We start from the raw sequence: 23,272 nt of genomic DNA on the forward strand, positions 1-23,272 counted from the left end.
GTCTTTTCATTTTTGAAATAAATTGATAATCATAAGGAAAATGTCATTTTCATCAGTTCTCCTGAACAGTTTGATTATTTATAATTTCAACCTGACCTCCTTATAGAACAAAAGAAGGGCAGGCCCTGTTTGAAAAAGGCACTGAGGAATGCCAGTGTGTCTGTGGGTGGATAGTTTAATCTGTACTGAGCATACAACAGAACCCAGCCAATTGTTGGCATATCATTATAAAATCATCAGGGGGACATGGTTGCCAAGTTCATTCTCTCTGACAGTGGCACACTATGCATCAGTCGTGAGATTCAGATTCATATCAAAATGACCTATGTCCCAAGGAAAAAAGCAATCCACTTGATTAGAACCAAAAGTGGCAATGTTGAAATGCCAGCCAGAAAACAAGGAGGGGGAAAAGGGAAATGGTGAAAAGAAATGGAATTTAGCCTCTCTTGAAATATAGTGGATGGTGGGTAAAAAAAAAAAAGGCTCATAGGCACTGTGCCAGACTTTGATAGATGCAGTTCAGACTTTAACATCAGTTGCTGAAGTAGTCATTTATCCAAACCAGACATACCTGGATCTCCACCAGACATAAAGATGAGATGCTCTCCTCGACAAGGGCACCTTTAGAAATTATTAGTATGGGCATTGTGCTTCAAACCGAGTCACCACTGAATCAGCATTTGTTGTATACTGTCATCCATATGTGCATCATTTGTCCTTAATCCCTTGAAGTAGTTTTCAATAATTTTGTTTGGTTTGTTTTAATTCTCTTATTTTGCCTGGATTGAGAGTTTCTAATTTAAGAACTGCATAGCTTGTGCCTTCACGAAGGCCAAGAGCAAACACTTTCATTCTTCCAACAGTGACTTTACAAGTCAACACACTTCAAACAGAGAAGTGTTGACTAGTAAGATGTTTGAAGTAATGACAACCTGACTAATCTTGGTCCTCTAATACATGATAAATATGTGACCATATCGGCCTTGTGTCTATTAGCCTTGGATGTTGCGGTGGCCAGACTGAAACTATATTACCCACCTTGTTGAACAAAAGCACCATAGACGATCCAAATGGCGCTCTGGAGTGAAGTGGAGACAGAAGGTGGCGGATGGCCTCCCCCACTGTTCTGGCAGCGCACTGCTTGGATGCGCCTGAGCAGGAAGATCATGATGCCCACTACAGGGATGGCTGCGGCGATGCATGCCCACACTGCCAGGTCAAACGGTGCCAGTAATGAAAAAATGTTGATCTTTTCCTCTGGCTTGCGCATCAGGATTCCCACCGAATAGTCCAGGTAGCGCTTGCTGAAATCCACCACACTCTCACGCTCTGGGGTGATGGTGATGGCTGATATGGCCATGTCAGCTTGCTGTGGGCAACAAGTCATGTGTTCTCATTTTAGCAACTTTATAACATTTCTTTTTAAAACAGAATGAAAATACAGTATATCATGTTTGACCTCAACAACCTCAAACTTGAAGATCAGACTTTAACTTCCTTTATATAACCATTTAATCAACTACTCAGTATATTGTTTGAACCTAATAACCCTGGAGATGATCTGACCTTCATAGAGCTTTCTTGTTAATCTTGGAATTAAGTATATATTATATCCAATCCGGCTCCAGCCCCCTGTGATTTTCCTCAGGTTGAGCAGTGTAGATAATGGATGGATGGATACATCCAGTCTGCATTATCTTGCCATTTTATATTGGAAAGTATGGTCATGAGTCACCAATAATGCTAATGTAGTTTGTATAAGGAAAGATTTTCCATGTGTTATCAAGTGTCAAGTCAATTTCTTCTAAGCAATAAACACCAGTCTCCTACAGCCACTCCAGTGAGTACAGTGACCTAGTGTCAGTAATCACACTGAGACTGTTGTGTTAAAAACTACATTGTGCACTCCATCATTGTTCATTAACACAGCTCCCTCTGATAAAGAAAAGTATAAAGATTAGTATAGGAATGCTTATACCTTCTAGTAGTAAAACATCAAACTCTCAACAGAAACATGAATTTAATAGCTCTGTGAGGTAGGTACTATAGCAGAGAAAGTCTATAAATCTGTAAAGAGATGTCTTTGCATTTATTTTGTCATGAAAATGTGTCAGCTTCTGCCAAAGGCAGTTCAAATTCCAGTGTCATTATGACCCATAACAGACTTTGCAGACTGTGGGTTTTTCTCAAAATCGCAGAAATCAGACCCAGTTCAATTAATCTGGTGTCACCCACCAGAGAAAACCGATTACCGGATACTAGAGAGGCCGCTGGCTCATTTAACATTTTTCTGATCTTTTCCACTTTACTGAGACTTATAATTGAGCTTCCATTTCAAAACAAGACAATGTGGCCTGACTGAGATAAAAAGAAAACACACTGACCTTGCCAATGAGTTCTCCAATCATGCCATTCCAAGATCCATTAGGGAGTGCTGAGCCGTATTTTCCATCTCCAACTTGGTAGATGTCATACTTAAAGCCCAGGATCTTAGCGAGGGCATCCAGGACATCAATTGAGAAACCCTTGTATCTCTTGGGCTGGCCCAGAATGTTCTCTGCCACCATCACAAAAGGTTCTTCCTGTTTGAATGAATATTGTACATCTGGTTAAATGAGTTTTAGGGAAATACAGCAGTGACATCATAATGCTAATAACTCTGACTCTGTGAATTTTGTCATTAAGACCAAGATTTATCCTCAAACTCAAGAAAAAGGGTCGGGGATGTGTGTACTTAATCTCAGGCTTGACATTTATCAAGATGTATCATCATCTCCTCAGGGCCGGATTGGAGACTGAGGTGAGGACACATTCAGTCATCGTAAGAATTTTGAGGTGACACATTTATGAAGAGCTTCAGAGGTGATCTAAGCTGAAATTTATCTTAATAAAATAGCATCATAGCATTGACCTGTAGCACATGGCACCATGGAAACTGCTACAGTATGGTTCATCAATGTGAAAACTGCCATTTTAAATTTATTACATCCAACCATGGTTCTTTATGGGCTCAAAGTGTTATGGCAGAATTAAAGTGGTGAAGGAGGAGTAAAGAGAGCTGATGAAGACAGGGGAGAGGGGCAGGGGAAAATGACTTGATTAAGTGACACTGCCATGAGAGAACTGAGCAGAACATATGTGAATAAATACTATGCATGTAAATCATGTGTGAAGACGAGGGTAAACTGTTAAAGGGGAGGAGCACAGTGAGATGGAGAGGATAGAAGACTGCTGCTGCCAGTGTTGTGCATGAACACTCTAAAAGAGCATCATTCAATGAACGTGCTCATGTTTCTGTGCATGGTGAAATGATTACTTTGCATCTACAGTAAGTAAAGTGCACTTGAGTTTCATTAACATTAACGGTAAAGGTTTTGTCCGGTATGGAGAATGACAGTAACACTCATTCGCTAAAACAAAACTCCTATTCCACTGCAAATTCTTGGATCACTTGTTGTTTTCCACTAGACTATCGCATCCCCACATCAGCACCATTGTGTCCTATTAACAAAGAGCAACACACCACCCACTCGTGCTACACCAGACTTAAAACAAACACACCCTCAAGCTGCAGCAGACAGCTGAACTGTAAGTGGAGCAAAACCGGCAGAGAGATACTGAGACCACTGGCAGAGCATCTTCAGAGATCCACTGGCAAAGATGATCCAGGTATAACTATTTAGTGATATTTATATATCTAATATCCACACAAAAACCAGTCTCTAAATGAATGAATTAATTTAAAAGAAACAGGCTATTATTGCCTACTAGTCTACTTCAAACCTGTATTTTCCAACTGTCCTTCCTTGTCTTTTGGGTGACATTGTGAAGCAGAGCTGCCTTATATTAATTTATTATTTCACATATGACAAATAACATGCATGTAAACAACAACAAAACAGTGTATACTCTACACATGGTGCATTGTAAACAATAATAATGCTTCCAGCATCTTTTTTTTTTTTTTTTTGCTGTTATGGTCAGTGCAAGTGGCCATAACAAGGGCCTGGGGATGAATGGGTAGGAGTATATTCTAATGAAAAAAATACCACTGCTCAGAGCAGCTCATTTAAAAAACAACAACAAAAAAAAAAAAACAGAAGAAGTGAAAGTGAACTAGTTCATTTTTGGGTCTGTGAACTTAGTTTAGAATTCAAAATTGTGAACTAGTTCATTTTACTGTATGTGAACTGAACTTCGACTTAGCTCTTGTAAAGCATGAACTTGAACAACACTGGCTGCTGCAGGGTTGGGTTGATTTTAACAACATTCAGATGCTTTAGACTTGCAGGACAAGAAGACCTAGCATTCCATTTTCTAAGAGAGAAAATGCCAGTGAATGGCCAAACTATGGAAAATTAGATAAGAGATCCAGTTCTCCAAGACCATGTGTTGTCTTTGTTGACTCTCCATCCACATGTGGTAACAGGTCACTGAGCCCAGTAGAATTTAGGATTTTAATCTTTGCTGGAGCTTCTATATATTACTGTATCTTGTCAAATAATGAACAGCTTTATTTACTTTATCCAAGGCTGAGAACCAGGTTTTCCCTTATGACTATTATAGAAACAGGACTTGAGTGATTCCCATGTTTTGTAAGTACTGTATAACTGATCTTTTATTTTAGAAGCCTTCCTTTTTTCCACTTGGCTTGTTTTTACATGTTAATATGCTCGTACCTTTAATTAATGAAAAGGAATCAGGCTGCGTAAAAATATTTTCATGTTTTAAGGAGGATTCACAGTATTGAATACAGTGTGTATTTCACAGAAACTGTTGCCTAATCTGTGGGTGTGCAGAACAGTCCCTAAACACACGTGTCTGTCTTTGCCCCCGTACTGTGGTGTTTGTATTCTTACTCAGATACTTGCCTACTCACGTCAAGTGTTAATATATTCAGCATACTCCCACAACTTACCAGTAATGTTACGATCTTGAGCGTCACTCCCTGCATACCGCTCTCTATCCGGTTCTCCTTTAGGCTACCGTTCAAACCGCGAGTGGCATCCCAAGTTGCCAGCTAATAGGGAGAGGAAATAATTAGATAGAAGAGAAGAAAACAAATTATGTGAGAAACAGTGCAGGTCTCTGAGAGGCAACAGTGTCAAACACCTCATCAGTAGATCTACCACCAATAGAATTAAAGAAAGGATAGTGTGCAGCAGGATAATGAATAATAATGAATGAGCCACAAATGAAGTAATCATCCTGACAAAACTATCTGACCTCTTTTAAAATGCCCATTTCACACTGTCAGTGCTTTGAACCATGTCTCACGTTGTGCTGCTGATGTTTGTTAAATTCTTAATCAGTGCTGCTAGCTGGACAAGGATTCTCAAGGACAGGGCACATCATTTGGAGTGGTCTTTGAGATTTGAGCTGACAGGACAAGAATGGTGGCCGAAGGCCAAACAACATGCCTTTCTAGACACAGAACACCAAAGTGTCGAGCACACGACCCCTGCTACCAGATATGTTTCCTATAGAAGCACACGCTACCTCACAAAAAGAAAGAAGAAAGCAGTATGCTTTGAAAAGTATGCAAAATGTTTGCTGTTGGTTTTAAATTTTAGTTCAATTGCTCCTTTTTATATGTTTTGGTAATGTGGATTTTTTCCACTCTAGCTTTTCATTTTAGATCATTGTGGTCTTCTAATTAACAATAGATCAAAGATCAATAGTGAAACACTGCTAAAACCCAAACAACGCCTCTTTTGTTTTGTAGTAATGTAGACAAGCTACAAGCTCATTCTTATCAAAATGAATCTGCTACAGACAAATAACATTGGTATCAATGTGCAGCGGCTGTGAGACAAGTGTACAGGGACCGTCTACAAAGTGCAACACTGAAAAGAGACAGGCCTACTCAAAAATATTCCAATAACTTTACTCTTACCCAGTGTAGTGTTTCCAAAATTACTTCACACATCAATGGCTGTCTGCTGGTTATACTACAACCCTTAGTTAGGAAAACTATGTTTTTTTCATAATTTGGGGGGATATTTTAATTGGGAAAAATATTCACTAACTTCACCAAAATCACTTCACACTGTCATCTGCTGATTGCACAACACTTAGTTCGGAAAGCATATGCTTTTGTACATTTTATTGGGAAAAATAGTTTTTTCAGTGACTTAAGAGTCACCAAAATCATTCATCATTATGGATAGGCTAGAAATCCCATGAAAATGAATTCTTTTGTATGTTGGAAGCAGCGAGAGAGGCCGAGCAGGCTGGTAAGGGAACACTATTTTGTATTCTTGTGATCTTCCATTTTGCTGTGGGTCTGGATTGATGACAGAAAGAACCAGAATAAACATCTGTCACTGATAAAGGTAAACTTGAAATTACAGTTGACTGTACAACTAGGAGCAAACAACAATTACTACACAAACACAGTGCAGCAACCAAGGATTTCAAATGTGAATGAAACAGAAGCATGAGGAGGAGGCTTGCAAAAACCCGAGAATATTTCATTATCAGAAGTCTTTTGTTCTTGACAACCCATCTGCAGAGCAAATGACCCCTCAGTACCCCCCAATACTACCTGTCTCTAAAAGCTAAGCTGAATTTCCTCAGAAAAATGTGAAATAAGATTATCACAGTAGATTTTAAGCCATACATGGGTAATAAGTATGATTTTGTAGGCAAGCACTGCACAGTCTAATTGTAATAGCTTGTCTACTTGTTCATCTGTGTTTGCAGATGTAGGTGACTTGAGTCCAGCCTGTGTATCTGTTTATGTCTGAGAGCCAGTGTGTGTGCGTGTATAGGGGCAAAATGTCAGTCTCCACTGTCCGCTTCACAGGGGGCTATTTTCTCCTTGAGCTGCTTCGTCCTCAAACACTGAGCAATCTCTGCTCTGTAAAGTGAAGAACACTAAAGAAGAACACTTCTACTTCACAGAGCTTTGCACACCAACACTAGTGGGAAGATCATAAATAATACATACAGCACAGCCACACCACCTGTATATGAATGGACAACACTTGACTGGACACACTGTGGCCTTTGATTACTAGTTTTGGAAATGTCATTTGTGGACGAATAAACACTTTACTCTCAAATGTAAACAAAATATACAAGTATCTCGCTCTGACAGGCAAAGAAAGCATGCTGTCTGGGATTTTCAAGGACATGGCGGTGAAACAGGATACATGAAAGAAATTACGCTTTTGTAGTTAAATCTCTTAAAGGCTTTTAAAACTTTCCCCCCCGCTTCTTTTTTTAAAGTGTCAGTTCAAAAGTGTGAGGACTTAAGTTTTAGATTATCTTAATATGCATAGCCATCAATTACCAAGAGCGTTCCTCCTGTGACACCAAAAACATTTCCTTCTACATCTCCTGCACAATGAAGAATATTATGTTAATGAGACTTTGCAATATGTCTTTTAAAAAAACCCAATGCAATAAGAGGACTGCTATTAAGCTAATGCTTATGATACTCAGTGCCCTAAAATAACCATCTGTAATGGGGCTGAGCAAATGCCAATGACCAGTTGCAAATGCCAAAGGGATGGAAGTGGAGCCACAACTGTCTAAATTACAGTATCTCCTACAAATCTTAGAGGAAGCACTCAGTTCCCTTTCAAGGAGCTTTTAGTTGCATAATTGTAGACACTGAACTATAATTTGAGCCAGTTGCAACTATTCAATGTCTCCTTTCCCACTGCCAGGTGCTTTCATATTGACAAATCCATCATGTTACCGAACTTCTTATTGACCCACACTGCTTTCTCTGTCACACCAATTGGACAGACAGGAGTGCATGTGCTTGTTTAAGTCTGTGATGACCATGTATGCCACATTTTGATTGCTTGCTTTATTGATGCTTAAGTAGTGTGAGATGAGTCCCTGCAGGCGTCATAGTTAGTAAACATAGTGAATATTTAATAAATATGCATGTATATGTGTACATCCATGTGATCATACTGTGTCCATACAAGTGCATCCAATTTATTATATTATATAAAACATTCCGCTTTAAGCTCTCTATCTCGTGGAAAAGGCTGGAATGGTGCCTTTGCAGTTATCTCTAATTATCAGGAATACAGCTGGTTAAATTAGTCAAGCCAGGAGACATCTGATCTGTCCTACTAGAGATGAGCTGGTCAGACATGGTGCCAGTCTGCTGCGCTAACCGATAATAAGCAACATGAGGCAGGATTCACTTTATACCATAATGTTAAGTAGAAGGAAAAAGTGAGATGGAGGAAATGAGCACAAAAGAAAAACATGGAGAAGAAAATAAATGAACGATTTCAACGATCAATTTTTACTCCTTCAAACCTGCATTTATTTTTATACTGCACATGTTCCCTATAGATAAAGGCTTAAATACAATGTGTTACCTTAAAGGAAAAAACTAAGCATAGTATCTCTATCAGTAGTTGGATCAGTGCAGTACACAAGCAGAAAGAGTTACCCTTTACCCTCACCTATGTTTCAAGTTTGACTTGTTATGCTGCATCGAAAAGGCTGCACACAGTAAAAATATAGTTGCAGTCTAAATATGAACATATGACTCTCCAAAATATTTAAAAAAATTATTCTATGATTCTGTTTTCAGCTCTGTTATTTTTAGAGCAACGAGCAGCAGGTACTGTAGGCGGTGATGTGCATTTAAATGAACTCAGTGGCTATAAGGCAACATTTGTTTAGCAGTGTTTTTAAGATGATTGGAGCACGTGGAAGAATAAAAATTAAGGAATGTGAAGAAATATTCACTTTTCATCCAATTATCTGAAACTAGAGAGGCTTTACTTTTGCCGGTGTGACAACCATCAGCGGGTCCTGTAGGTTTAGGGCAGGGTTAGTTATTCCTTCCAGAAGCCTTTTTTTTTTTTTTTTTTTTCCTCAAGTCAGTTTTTTTCAGGGCTCCACAGAATCCACCAAAACAACCAAAACTCCAGCAAAATAAAGAAATACATCAAGCAAAAGCATTTAAAACACATGGTCTCGCTTGACCAAATTTATTCGTCCCAAGCAAAACCACTGAATGGCCTACCTGCCTGCCAACCTACTTCCTACTTGTGTACACTCTGCTCTTGCACTCACTGCACGAGCCAAGAGTCTCAACCAAGGTGTTGCAGTTGCAGGCAGATGTGTTACTGCTCTGTTTTACAGCTAAAGCAGATGCATGTATTGAGCAACAAAAATGTGAGAGGAATTTAAATTTACAACACTGTACTTACAGTATATGGCATTGTAGCTGACTGAGCCCACAAGACAAAACAATTTTTAATAACTTTTTAACCTGAGGCTGTTTTTCACTTCCTCTGTTTCTAAAGCTAATGGCATAGTCACATGTCTCAGGCAGCCATGCTATATAACATTTCCAACATAGGTTAATTTATTTAGAAATGCTATCACATGGCATGTGAGTGGCCCTGTATATTGTTATACTGTATAATATACTTTTATGAAAAATGTATTTTGATTCACTTTGTGACCTTAAAATTGAATGAGATTTTGGAGCTGCATCTGTCAGTCTGTACCCCATGTCAAGCAGATGTTAAACATTAGGGTAATATATTTTAGTTATAAAACTAATGATGTTACTAAAGATGTGATGGAAAAACACGATACTACCAGTGCTAGACACATTTTAGAGATAACTACTTCATGATGTATGCAAGATGTTCTGCTAGGAGGAACAATTACATTCAAATGAATTGACTTCTCTCTATGAAAGGCTTGGTGTCAGCTGGAAGTCATTAGCAATATCTGCTTAGAGACGAGCTGACATCAATAAGAGCAAACTGGGAAACCAAACAAAAACAACAGCATCGATCACTCTGCAGCAGCACCGGATGGTGGGAGAAAACGCACAGTGGCCATCCAGGAAATAGTATTTCAGTCTTCATTACAGTTTCTAACCAGGAAGACGCCTCATCTAAGAGCCATCAGGCGAGGGAGAAAATTGATTGAATGCAGATAAACGATGATGGAGAGGGAGGAAACCAGGGCTTTAAACGCTAGGAGGAAGGACTAGAGAAGACGACAACAGAGAGGAGAGGATGGGAGATGAGAGATAAGGAGCAGAGAAAAGGACAAAATAAGGCTGAGGGTTGGATAGGGTCGGGGGTAGTGCACAACTTGAAACGTGAACTCAGGAATAGGAGCATGGCATGCTGAGGAAACCATGTAATGGTGTGGCATTAGATGATGGTAGATGCCAGTTTTACACTACATGGGACAAGGAACATAATGAATAGTTAATTAAACATGAAATTATAGAGAAACAATACATGTGCATGAATGTGTTTGTTTTCTCCCAGTAAATGGGTCTGCCAAGTGGTGGGCCAACACACAGACATGCCAGGTAATGAACAACAGCCCTGAATGCATTTGGCATCCTATTATCTGCCCTTGCTGTCCCTTCTGCCTCTAATGATTTTGCAATACAAGTGCCAACATGTTAGTGCTCCCTGGCCTCTGGTCGCCGTTTACCTGGCTGCATGCTCTTATGTGTGACTGCTAGTGGACTTGAATGCGAATGTATGTTCCTGTGTGTGTGTGTGTGTGTGTGCTTGTGTCCTCCTAGCTAATTCTAATGGCTACATTATGATGAATTGGCTTCATGAGTTCAGTTTAGCCGAGTGGTGATTAAATCTTCATTACTGTTTCTAGTCAGTCCTTCTCTACATAGATTGTCCAGAAACTCAATTTCTCTTCATTTTGCAAAAAAGTCCCTGACTGAATCAGGACAACCAGAGCAACAAACAAATTACTAAAAGAGAAGAGTGCACAAATAATGTTCTTAATCTTTCACTTCAGCTCCACAAAACTCAAAAAACTGACAAGTTTCTCAACAGAGTTGATGGTCAGCTCAAATAGCCTACTTAATACTGGCAAAAGAAAAAAATGTCTCTGCTCAACACATGACTGCAGATCAAACTTGCAAATGCAAGGTGGAAATGGTGGGGTTTCTGTGTGTATACAGTTAGTAGAAGCAGCACACATTTAATCTATTTTGACTGAGGCTCAGGCGACCACATACAAACTAAGATTGTTGGTGTGCTTAAATGGAAGTTCATAGTAGAGGGATCTACTATGTAGCTAATTCAGGAGCTCCAGTAGAGGGCACCCTCATACCTGACACCTCACTGACAAATGTTAAGGCCTGTGATCACACTTCTTGGGGATCAGAGTATAGCTGATTTTGAAGTTATTTGCATTCATCTGACATCCCAGAAAAACAAAACACAACAGGGCTTTGCAACCTGAGGATTAAGACTGAGAACCAGTGGTCTATGAAAAACAAGCACATACTGTACAAAAACAACAGGCAGCTGGAAGCATTCTACAGTACACAGTGTTCATTTCTGACAGGCACTCCATGGAACCCAGGATTTCTAGCAGCAGTACTTAGGTTAGATCGTCAAGAACAGGTGTCCTACAGGTCAGTGTTGCTCCCTGGTAGTACAGTAGGTGAGCCATACCTGGTGTGCAGCATCTACCGTACCTGGTAACAGGTGGGCATAATTAAGAGGTTCTCAGGGGCTTCAACTACTGTAGCAAACTAAACTTTGAGCTTTGCAGGGGGCCTTGAGATAATGACAAATAGTTTAATTTCACTTTTATTTCTCTCTTCACACAGTAAGTGGTCATACTGAGGTGATGTCTAAGAAACGCTATTGTCATCAGCAGTTTCACAGTACCTGCTCCCTTGATACACACAGAATGGACAATTATACAAGTGCAGGAAAAATAACTTCTAAAAACCTTTTTAAAATGGACTATAGAGACACTTTAACCAAGTGGTCTGTGGTCTAATGGATAGACTATATAACTGCAAAATTGCATATCTTTGTGAAGCGAGAAAGGTGGGACACCCTGCCGTGGAACACATTACACTAACAAATAGCAGCTACATGGTTATTCTTCGCATGATGAAGGGAGAAATAATAGACCTCTTGCTCTCTCTGAGCTAAGCTAACCTAAAAAAACTGTTTGCACATAACCCATCAATTTTATTTTAAGCTGTTTGCTAGACTATAACATTTGCCATAAAACTTTGAGAAATATTAGCACGTACAAGGCAGATATAAAGTATTCTGGACTCACCCGTTTCACATCTTTCCCAAATGTCTCACTATAGCTGGTTCCAAGAATCTCAAACTGCACGTGAGAATTAGAGCCTTCAGCGCGGAAGTCCATCAGTCCTGTCAGACCACTGATCCGGCCCTGCAGCCACAACAGAAAATAGTTTGTGAGATTTTATTCCTATTTTTGTTCTTCAACTGTCTGAAACAATAGGAAAAGGCTGCAGACATTAATTAGTACAATAAACTCCACTGGCACACAGTATTTGTCACCACAATGTAGTAAAATGTAATGCTTTCTTTGATTTAATTATATTTTCTACATACTACTGTATGCATGGGCAGAAATCTGAATGAATAAATTTTACATCTTATTGAACTGTGACATTAGGAGATTTCAGACAGTGCTGCTTTGTTGAATGAAGTCAATTTACAGTAAGTTAGTTACTGTTTGCTTTGAATGTTTCTCCATTACCTGCTTGTCACACCTGAGATTAAATCAATGCAACTCTCTGCAACAATGGACATGTTTCATGATCCGACTGAAATGGATGAAATCAAGCCACATTCTTTTATATGCAGCATTGACAGAACTGAAAAGGACCAGAATCTCACAAGTCCATCCTGAGATCACATTTAAAACCTGCTTCCTTGAAGGTAGTAGTTCTCAAAGTAGTTCTACTGACTTTCCTAAGGAAGGTGTTGACTCTATAGAATCACCATTATATCTGCTAATGCTTTTCATAAATCCATGGATGATTTTTTTGTATATAACTATTCATTAAATCATCAACAAAAGAATGACAAAGCAGCGGCTTGACTAAATATGGTGTCTCTGACTCTAATCATACCTTCTGGATAGTGTCTAGCATGGACCATCCTCCATTCCATGGCTTGGTGGACTTCCTCATACAGTTAAGGCTGGCCATACTGTGCCACTTCCTGTCCTCCAGTTTCCTGTAGAAGGCGTTTGCCAGCATCAAAACACTATCATACAAGTAGAGATTGGACACCTGTTGGGGGGGAAAAGGCAAGCAATTGTAATAAATGCAAGTCTTGGATTTTGTTGTCGGTTTTGCTGTGCAACAGTGTGCAAACAGGACAGCACAAAGAAAACAAATGTTATTTTTTTCAGGGCTCCAAGAAATATCACATACCCCCTGGTAAACTCTGCATGAAGGAGTAATGAAAAAAAAAGTTGGTTTTCAGTCTAGCTTTAACCTGCAAGTTTGAGTTTGGACAATCAAAAAGTGAGATTCTCAATAGGGAATAAACATGGAAAGCATGAGGTAATGCAGTTTTTTTTTTTGTCTGACGACATCATTTCTGCCTTTTCGTTTCTGGATGAAACCAGCTTCTTTATTCATTAGAACAACATGGCAAAGCCAGCGGCCTCTTCACTCTGAATATCCACGTGTAAACTTACTGGCGAGGCACTGAGGCCGATTTGCTGAACAATCGACCTGCAGCTGGTGAAATGTTATGCATGACACCACACTGACAAACGGCAAATGTAATGACAGACTGGAGTGCTGTGATCTGTAATCAAGAGAGTGTGGCACAACAGAAATTATTTCAGCTTCATTCTCCATCTAATGAATTTCAGAGCTGCTGTCAGCTCAACTGCAGCCCTCAAACTACTACATGTCAGGAATCATGTCTACTGTCTCCTCCCTTAGTGTGACAGTGGATTTGATAGGTCCTTTGGGTCAAGTCACCTCAAATCTTCCCACTGCAGAAGATCCATGGAAGCAATACTGGCTGCCACTCCATTCAGTTTATGACATGTTTAGTCCAATCCTCTCAGTGACAAGACATCATACAAGTCAAGTTCACTTGTCTCAAAGCTGTCAGTCAGAGGTTAGGTCCAGGTGAAACAGAACTTTGCTCTGGATTTTTGAGGTTGTACTAATCCCTCACCACATCTGAGGCGTCTGTACAGGAAAACAACTGCAGCCTACTCAGTGTTTAACTATTTTGATGAATGCTTTTAACGGCCATTACCTGATATTTAACCCTCTTTCATGTGAATTTAGAACTTTGGGTGCATGCACCACATGGCTTTGCCATCTGTCCAGAGTATGAATAAAAAGAAATGTGCACATTTTAGCAGAGCTGCAGGGAACGTGGCCATTACATTCCAGATGGATTGAAGAAAAGAAAAGTCCAAGAGGTGTCTGGAGGAATTCTAAATCTCAATATAAAGTAATAAATGGCAGAGTGAGCAAAGTTCCTATGAAGACTGAAGGAAGGGAATGCTATTGTGTTAGAGAGAGAACAACACTGCGATGGCGCTGAAGGGCATGTTGTCTTTCTTGACACTCATTGTCATTTACCTTAGGTTGGGTTCACACTGATGACAAATCAGAGATGTCACAATGGGTTTTAGAGCATAGTACTTTTCATTATGGAGACCTTTGTTAAACTTGTGGTAGTAGTTTATTACCAAACATACTGTATATTGTTTTAGGTCATTTGTTATACAGTTTGGCTATATTAAACATTTTAAGCAGATTTGCGGTTTAATAAAAAAACAACATTTTCCTTAAAATGATATTTTACTCTGTTCTGCCATTTGCAGTCACATTGAGCTGCAGTCATTTACATTCATGGACATTCAGCCCCTAATAATTACCTTGTCTAGGGAGTTTAATCTACATTCAGTTGCATGCATAATCATTTAATATTTATCTTCTTGTGGCACTTGGCAGATGCTTGTCTATATTGTCCTACCCCATGGCAGAATGCATACTGTATGCACTAATGTCACTACTGAAATATGTTCATAACCGGGCACAGCACACGTACTGTATACAGAATGGAAGAGGACCACACCAGGCTTGTTTTATTGTTCTGTCACTCTGACTGATAACAAGTGTTCCTCCTGTTGGCTGCTGCAGAAAGTGGATGAAACATGTTTGCTGTTCCTAAAGCACAAAGTGGCTGTCCTATAAATACTCGCCACAAGAGACATAAAAAACGAGAAAGAAAAAACACAACCTTGCCACAAGTCAAATACTCAATCCGGCCTCATCCATCATACTGATTACATGTTGCACATTCATCGTCCTCAAAGTTCAAACTCTCTTCTCATAGTAGCTTATGTTCGTGAACCTGGAACATTTTTTTGAAATTATGATTTTTTTTTTAGGAAAGCCTTTTTATGGCACATCGCATGTGTATCACTTGACATGGTAGAAAAAGTTTTGAAATGTAATCTGAAACACGTTTGTAAGTGTGTCACCAGAACAAAAAGTATTTGTGCCACTTGTATGTTCCTGGTACAATAAATCACTATATATTCTTTTAAAACCAATTTGTTTGTGGGTCTGTTAATTTATTGGCACATTATATCAAATACCTGTTAAGTTTTCATTGTCAATTGGTTTGCATGCAGGTTAGGCCAAGGACCTACTTTACAAAAATAATTAGTTCTATAAGACCATTTAAAGCATTATGAGAAGCATTTTTAAACATGTCTTTTTTTCATAAATTACTCAGTTGCTTAATAAAAAAAAATGTATATGTGGCATACATATTCCATGGCTGCCTATCAGCATGTGTGTTTTTGGTGCCAATCTACATGTATATCCAGTTCAATGAAAATGATTCTTAAAATATTCTGTTAAAAAAATAAGAGGAGTGTGCATTCATGGCAGACCAGTACCATCTCAGTGGCACTATTTTAGGAGCTTCCACAGTAAATCCTTAAGTGGGGTTTACCTCCAGGGACTGTAGATAGCCTTCCTGTGGGTCACAGAGCAGGGAGGAGATGCGATGATTGTTTCTCATACAGCGAACATTGGTGTCCCTCCACAGTGGGAAGATCTGCCGAATGATAGTCATCCTCCCCAGAGAGCTATGAACCAGCTCCATGATGTCTGCATCACTCACCTCCTAAAGACGAGGACAACAGGAGGAGTTTAGTTTAACAAGTCCACTTTAAGTATGAAGTATAGCAGTACTTTTTAATCGTATTGGGATTTTTGTGCACTGAGGAATCATTACACAAACTATGAATGTGCAGTTTCTAAAAAGCAATTCTTTGAGTGGAAATTCCAATAAGAAACAAAACCTTGGAGGAATTTGCATTGGCATTGCCTGTTTCTTAAGCATGCATGCATTAAAATAGCAGATTAGACTGACAAATCAATGAACATTTCAAGTGGTACCCTTCACAATGCAGAGCAGGAGACCCTTGACCCTTCTGAGCAGGGATGAATGTGTGGAGGTCAGTGGAGATCTACTCTGTGAGGGCTCAGATCATTATTCATGAGACATTGAGCTGTCCTGCTGGTCTCCAGAGCAAGACAATGGTCAATGCAGAGGCAGACAGTGAGTCTCTAGGGAAATGTTGAGTTCATATACACTATCTGACAATAAAGCTGTGAGGTTACTCTCAGGTCAAGACTTAGGCAGCTCTGGGTTTATATAGTCCTACACCACACATGCCTGAATCCATGCTCTCTATCAGTTCTTCCTAATCAGACATTGTGATCTCTCCCATTTGCATCAACCTTTTCTGTTGTTACGGCTGTTCTCTGTCCTCCCTCACACTCCCTCTTCATAGAAGGTATAGCATGAGCAGCTCTGTGTGCATCTACACAAGAGGTACTCAATCAAGGACATTGCTGAATTGTAGTTCACCCTCATTTTGAAAGTACTCAGACAGTGCACAGTACACAAACCCTGTAGTTATGCCTGTAAAATGCAGGAAAATGGACCTAAAGTGTAAAAATGTGCTTATGGGCACGTCTATGGGAGTATAGCATGAGTAAAACACACATGCCCCGTGGACTGATTAAAAACACCTGAGTTATTATTTCTCCTGGCGTCTGTGTGTGGTGCCTTTCTCCTTTCATCCTAATGTGGTTTCCAGTCTTATTATATTGTCATCATTCTTACTTAGTCTTTCTTTGTGTATATATTTTAGGTGGCAGTCAATCTTGTTTTAACTTCTTTTTAAACAGCCTTTCCTTTTAATGCCATATTCTCATGCACATGTCAAATATGAATATTTTCAGTAAAAAAAAATAAATAAATATGGTAAGCAAACTGAATTAATGATTTTAAAGAAATCTGTGTACAGTGTAAATCAAACACTTCTCAGGTGATTCTAGTTCATTTGGCTTTACATTATGACTCATCACAGTCAGCCAGGTGGAAAGTCTGAATATTCATGAGTTGTCATGACACAATCAGATGAATTCAGCTGCACGGTTCATAGAGCCAGACCTTCCCATCCAAGCTAATAACGTCCGGTGTCACCCGGTTCAACTATTTGGTCAGTATCATGGGTCACATTTGTGTCATAACCTGAGCTGGCAGTGACACTGGCCAATAGGACACGGCTGATGGAACATGCTCTTTTGAACTCTGCTCTGTTTGAGGAGAAAGTACAGATCATAAAATTACAGATAGGACACCACTATGATATGTTTCACTTGTACAGTACATGCAAAAATCACCCATTAGTACATACATGAACAGTAAGAAGGACTTCTACACCATGGCCTCTGACAACAGTGGTCATACTGTACTAGAGAAGTACTGTTAATCAAAATGGTGGACTATATGTGAATATGGTAGCAAGCTAAATCATAATACTATTTCTAACACAAACATATAGCATCATAAACTTCAAATCTACAATAATCACACAATCAGTTCAGGTGTTAAGCTCCTAGGAGGTAACCTGTTCCAATTTTTGAAAACACACACACACACACACACACACACACACACACAGGCATGATTCAATGATAGCCAGTGACCAAAACACATCAATCAAATCAAGTTCAGCTGACAAATAAATGATCCTCTTTGTATGGCTCAGTAAGCATTATTAATCTTTGACTGGAAATAAAAAAAAAAAAGGCACTGGTAACCATGACAGCAATTTAATTATTAGGTTAAGGTGCTTTTTGAAGATGCAGGGAACTAAATTGAGAAGTAATGTGAATCAGGAAGGAAGAACAAAGCGCCGTGCATATGACATTAATTTGATCTTGCCTATAATAGACAGATGTTTTTTTAATGTGCTTTCAAGTGCACTGCTGTGAAAAAGGTAATTAGTTAGAGAAAATAACCTCAATATTACCTTATTGTTATCTGGTAATAGAACCAAATAGCTGGTCTGTTTTCCTTTTTTCTCTGGAAAATAATGTATACATCAAAAAACACAAGACAAGTCTTTGCTAATGTGTGATTCCTGCCTGATATCATCTGAGATGTCATGCTCTCAAGCACTGCCAGTAAAAACCGATCAGTAAACCCATGACAGCTCAATTTATAGCACTACTGTCCTGTACGTTACTTTCCCAGGAGATGAAAGCAATTATTTCTTTGATTAAATATCCAATGGTGGGTGCATCTCTGTCAACTATGGCACACTATAACTCTATGGCTTTAGAATCTTTTGAACAGGCTGAAAGTGCAGTCACCAGTGCAGCCTGTGGGAGCATGCACACATGGGTATGACAGATGTGGATGTAAAGAGGCTGGAGAAGCATGAATCCATTTCAATTAGTAGGAGAAAAGCAGTCTCAGGAGGTGGAACTTGGGCCTGAGTGCAATGACATGATGTGATTTTGTAAAAACTGGCGACGTCTACAATAGCAAGTGGAATCATTACGTGTTTTAACCATTATTCCCTGTGTATTAATGAATTAAAACAGCTGCATGCAGTTAATCATTTTGTATCTGCATATGTTGTCATGCATATAAAAACTCCACCACTAAAACTGTTAAGAGATGTCTTATCTTCTTTACAGTGAACCATAGTAGACTGTTCAACTGTTATGTACATTAACAACTCCACAGTCTGACTACAGAGATCAGACACCAGATGTCTCTGATGCTTGCTGACAGGTTTTTATTCTTCAAAATGTTATGGCCTCTGTATTTTTATTACAAATTATATCCTTATATCTAATTACCCCCACTATGTTCAAATGTATTAATGTATTATTTAAGTCTGTATAAATGTCTGTGTATTAAAAAATGGCTGCAATGTGATTTGCCACTTTGTTTTCTCCACATGTAGCGATCGCCAACACAGAGTGCGACATAACCTTAGCTTCACCACTCCCATATTGCTCCTTGTTCGTGTAATTTTGCTGTACTGTCACTGTACTGATGTATCTATACATGTGCTGGTATTGATGGAACATATACATTTCAACCTGGAGGAGAAGTACTTACTGAATCAAACATGTTGCCCATTTATAACCCCAATGAAAAAAGACCAACTGTAACTCCTGTAACATTTAGATAAGGTGGTTACTGCATGAAGTCGCCTGTCTGGGGCCCTGTAGATTTATGACCACGATGCTGGATGCCTCCTCTGGTCACCATTTGAGTTAGTACATAATTTTTTTTGACATCTGAATTGGGCTTCTGCATGGGTGCACATCGTGGTCGGTGGTACAAAAAAGATCATGAAAGCCAGTCCCGTGTTTTGATAACTGCACTGACTGAAATGCATAAATACTGTATTTCTTTATCTCCTAAGTGGCCTCCAGTAATCCACCTCCTGTCACACAATCTGGTGTGGCAGAGACTGTGGTAGCTTAAGAGTGTTTCTGTCTCAGTTGATTGTTTCTATCTCTTGGGCTGTTACCCAAGACATCAGTCATATCATGACTGTCCTCCTCAACTCTGTCTATCACGGCAGGCAACATTCTGAGGTGTCACTGTCCTGCTTTGGATAAGGAAAGAACAACAACAACAAACCGTCACAGGATGCACAAGCCATCCGAGTCCACTAGACAGATGCAACCCTCTGCGTGGCAGCTGCTACGGCAGCCTGGTTTAGTGGGTGGTTTAGGGAGATGCATGCCCGCCTGTCATCCACGTGCCCTCTTGCTTACATAATGTTCATGCTTATGTCTTTTTCCTATAAATTATATTGGTCATCTGTGTGTTGAATAAGTTTCATACCCTGAGGGCTCATGAACTGTGTGCCATTCAAACCCACTCCTTTGGTTTTAAAATGCATTAGAGTCAGTCTCCAACTAAATATGTTTTGCAACTGAAAAAAGTAATGCTTTGTGAAAAGTTTTGTTTCCATTTTCTTCCAGTACGGGGGAGGGGGGCACGCTATCGATTTTACACACGACAGTTTTAAATCTGTTCCGTGGCTCTGGAGGTTGCATTGTTGAGTGACAATATTTGAGCCTGCCAATATTTGAGGCATGAATTTATAAATTTGATATAACTGAAGCCCTGCTTTGCAAATTGGAGATGCTAATTTTGAAAACACTGGCAAGAAATCAGTCAGGGAAGGTCTAATGGAAAATGTATGGGTAAAACAGTGTTCTTAGAGCTTTACCTAGTAGGGACTAAAGGTCAGGATATCTCAGTTTCTGCTGCTTCAGTTTTGACCATCCTTTTCTAATCTGTCTCTTGCCTCGTGGAGTGCATCTATATGTGATCTACAGCCTTTCACCAATCACTGTAATCTTAAATCTTATTACATGTAATACTGTCACATTATATGTCATGTAAATGTAATGTTTATGATACGCCTGAAGAAAAAGACTTATCAGGACACAGCATCTGTTTTGCTCCTCTCTGTTTGTCTGTAGGTCTGTTACACCTTACTGTTTTTCAGCTTGTGATCACACTCATCATTTTCTGTCTATCCATCTCAGTTTGTGCTCTTATCACATTTCTAACTTGACAACTACATTCACTGAAGGTTTCAGCTGGTGGCAGATTAGCATAGCTGCTTGTCATGAAAAATGTGAGACCTTCCTTTTCTCTGTGACAGGTGTAAACGCAGACAGGAGCCTGGGGGGAGCTGATGGGGCGGCCAAGTGAGACTCAAAATCACCTGGTTAAAATGAATGTCACAACTCACTCATGACGCAGCAGCCGAATAGGAGCAAATTTCCGCGAGGGCTGTTGATGCGTGCAGGCACACGAGGTAGCATCAATAGCCAGTATTTCACTGCAGGATTTAGCAACATTGCCGGACAGCATTTGGTCCAGATAACAGGATTTCCATGAGTGCAGGAAACCATATTTAGTGTGTTACAGCTGTGCAGTAAGACGGGAGTACAGTTCATCAGTAGCTGCTACAAAAGGAGTCTAGGTCATAGTTGTTGTAGTTTCTAAATTGACCCATTAAAAACAATCTAATAGAAGCAAGAACAAATCCAAAAGCTTACTGTGATAATCTTGTTCGAATTAATTAAATATCTTACACATGCACTTTGTGCCATCAGCCATGTTAGGAGCATCTTAGAAATCAAATCACAGGCTAACTGAAACAAATTAGCTTGGCACCTCGCTTTAAACCACGTTCAACCTTTAGAAGTTAGTAAGAATTATGGACAAACCATTTACAGCTTGATGCAGTAGATTCTTTGATTCAATTTACACAGTGACTCTAGTTTTTGGTAAAAGCATAAGATTTTAAATGGATCCACAAGAAAAAGGATTTAAGAGGAAGGTCTGCCCTGAGTTTTCCTGTTATCTTTCTCTGTACATGAGAAGAGCTCTGGAGGCCAAACTGACATGAGTAGTAATTGAATTTTCTTGTTAGCATTTTCAACACTTGCTTTTCTCATTTCAAGGTGATTGTTAGCTTTATCTTTACTGATGAAATGAAAGGCAGGGGTAGAAGAGAGGCAGAGAGAAGAGAGAGGAAAAACGATAAAACAAAACAAAAAAACTTCAGTCTTCAGGAAGAGATTAAAAAACAATACAGATACTTAATGGCCACTTGTTTACGTACACCTGTACAATTGTATGCAATTCAATGCAACACTTCCGCCTTAACATCCATGTTTATGTAGCTCAAAATGTTTCAGTTTTTGGCGAATTTGTCATAAATGTATAAATTCAATTATAATTATAGGTTTATTATTGAGGTCACAGCTGAAGGTGGTGTTGTACTGGACTACATTATAGTCAGAGGTGTTCCTAATATTCTAACCCTCACGTATGTAGCTGGGGATGACAGAACTCTAGAGACACAAGTATGATTTAATCTGCCTGAAAGAAAGTTTCAAGGTCTCATTAGCTGTTGTAAATCAATATTTCAGTTATACATGTACTGAAAAGCATGAAAATCTGTTCAAACACACAAGGTAGTTATTGTGTAAAAGCTCATTATAGTCTCAATGAGTTTTTCAACACATGGAGCCTTGATAACTTTTGTAAATCAATATTTAAGCTACTGAAATATACCATGAATTCTTAAGTAAAACATAAGTGACAACTATTTTATAATGATCTGTGGGCAATGTTTTCTGTGACAAGAGTCAGTCTGTTACAAAGTGGCAAATTCTGCTTTCCCCCAGTCCTACAGTAACTAAAGCATCTTGCCTAAACAAAATGGATATCTGGGGAACACACACACACTAATTATGCTGGATGGATTTTAGATCAAAATGTGTCATGTTTTGGACTCAGGGGTTCAGATATTCACACAAGTGAAAAGGAGATATATCAAAATGCAAAGGCATTGATGTGTGTGTGTGTGTGTGTGTGTGTGTGTGTTAGAGAGAGACCTCTTGTTAAGACACAGCAATGTTAATATTCCAGGTAAATCATCGGGGAGCAACTGTCTTTCATCCACTGCTTTTAGTGCCGGGCCAATCTATGACTCCTCCTCGCCTTTGAATCAATGGAAATGCAGCATAGAGGCTCTAAAGCTAAATACAGAGTCCACTATTCTGTATTCACAATGTGCATTTAAATTTTGTGCTGTTACAGCCACTTTAGAAGACCACTTAGGTCATGTCAGACACACAGAGTATTATCAGTACAGAGGGAGAAAAAGCACACTGACATCACTAGTGAAAGGGGGTCAATTATACAATATCAAATAAAGGCCCATTCCCCTCCAGCAGCTGAGATAAAATAAAAACAAATGATGTGCTGCTAACCTTCACTAACTGAATATGAAGACGTAGTGAGCGACAGCCCTCTCCTATGCCTGCGTGTGCCTTGGCAGTGTATGAGACTGTTGACAGAAGAAAGCTGAGGCTAAGGTCAAAAGTGCATACACAATAAGTGTGTTTGGCCTCACCTCATTGGCATAGACCCAGTGACTATCCTTGGATGCCAGGTTGGTTTCCACAGCCTGCAGTGATACATAACAAAAGAAAGAAAGGAGAGACAGAGAGACAAGGACGTTTTAATAATCTCGTGGGAATTTCATTGTGATCTTACAATAGTTCATGGTAGTCACCCCCCAGGTAGCTCTTATTTGT

At 39.3% G+C, this 23,272-nt stretch overlaps 1 protein-coding gene across 4 annotated transcripts in view; it reads right to left on the bottom strand.

Annotated features, from left to right (window-relative positions):
* Positions 1 to 23,272, bottom strand: part of grid1a (glutamate receptor, ionotropic, delta 1a) — a 193,170-nt gene that overhangs the window by 13,179 nt on the left and 156,719 nt on the right. For 3 of the 4 annotated variants that reach the window (XM_020601745.1, XM_020601764.1, XM_020601773.1), the window contains 7 exons: positions 23,089 to 23,142; positions 15,771 to 15,944; positions 12,899 to 13,060; positions 12,070 to 12,189; positions 4,919 to 5,020; positions 2,385 to 2,582; positions 1,039 to 1,369 (listed from right to left, as the gene is read on the bottom strand). In XM_020601745.1, the coding sequence (XP_020457401.1) occupies positions 1,039 to 1,369; positions 2,385 to 2,582; positions 4,919 to 5,020; positions 12,070 to 12,189; positions 12,899 to 13,060; positions 15,771 to 15,944; positions 23,089 to 23,142 (1,141 nt within the window). The remainder of the gene's footprint in view (positions 1 to 1,038; positions 1,370 to 2,384; positions 2,583 to 4,918; positions 5,021 to 12,069; positions 12,190 to 12,898; positions 13,061 to 15,770; positions 15,945 to 23,088; positions 23,143 to 23,272) is intronic. The other variant, XM_020601755.1, reaches the window with a different exon arrangement.

This window comes from Monopterus albus, unplaced genomic scaffold (assembly GCF_001952655.1).
Source record: "Monopterus albus unplaced genomic scaffold, M_albus_1.0 scaffold3.1, whole genome shotgun sequence".
Lineage (NCBI taxonomy): Eukaryota > Metazoa > Chordata > Actinopteri > Synbranchiformes > Synbranchidae > Monopterus > Monopterus albus.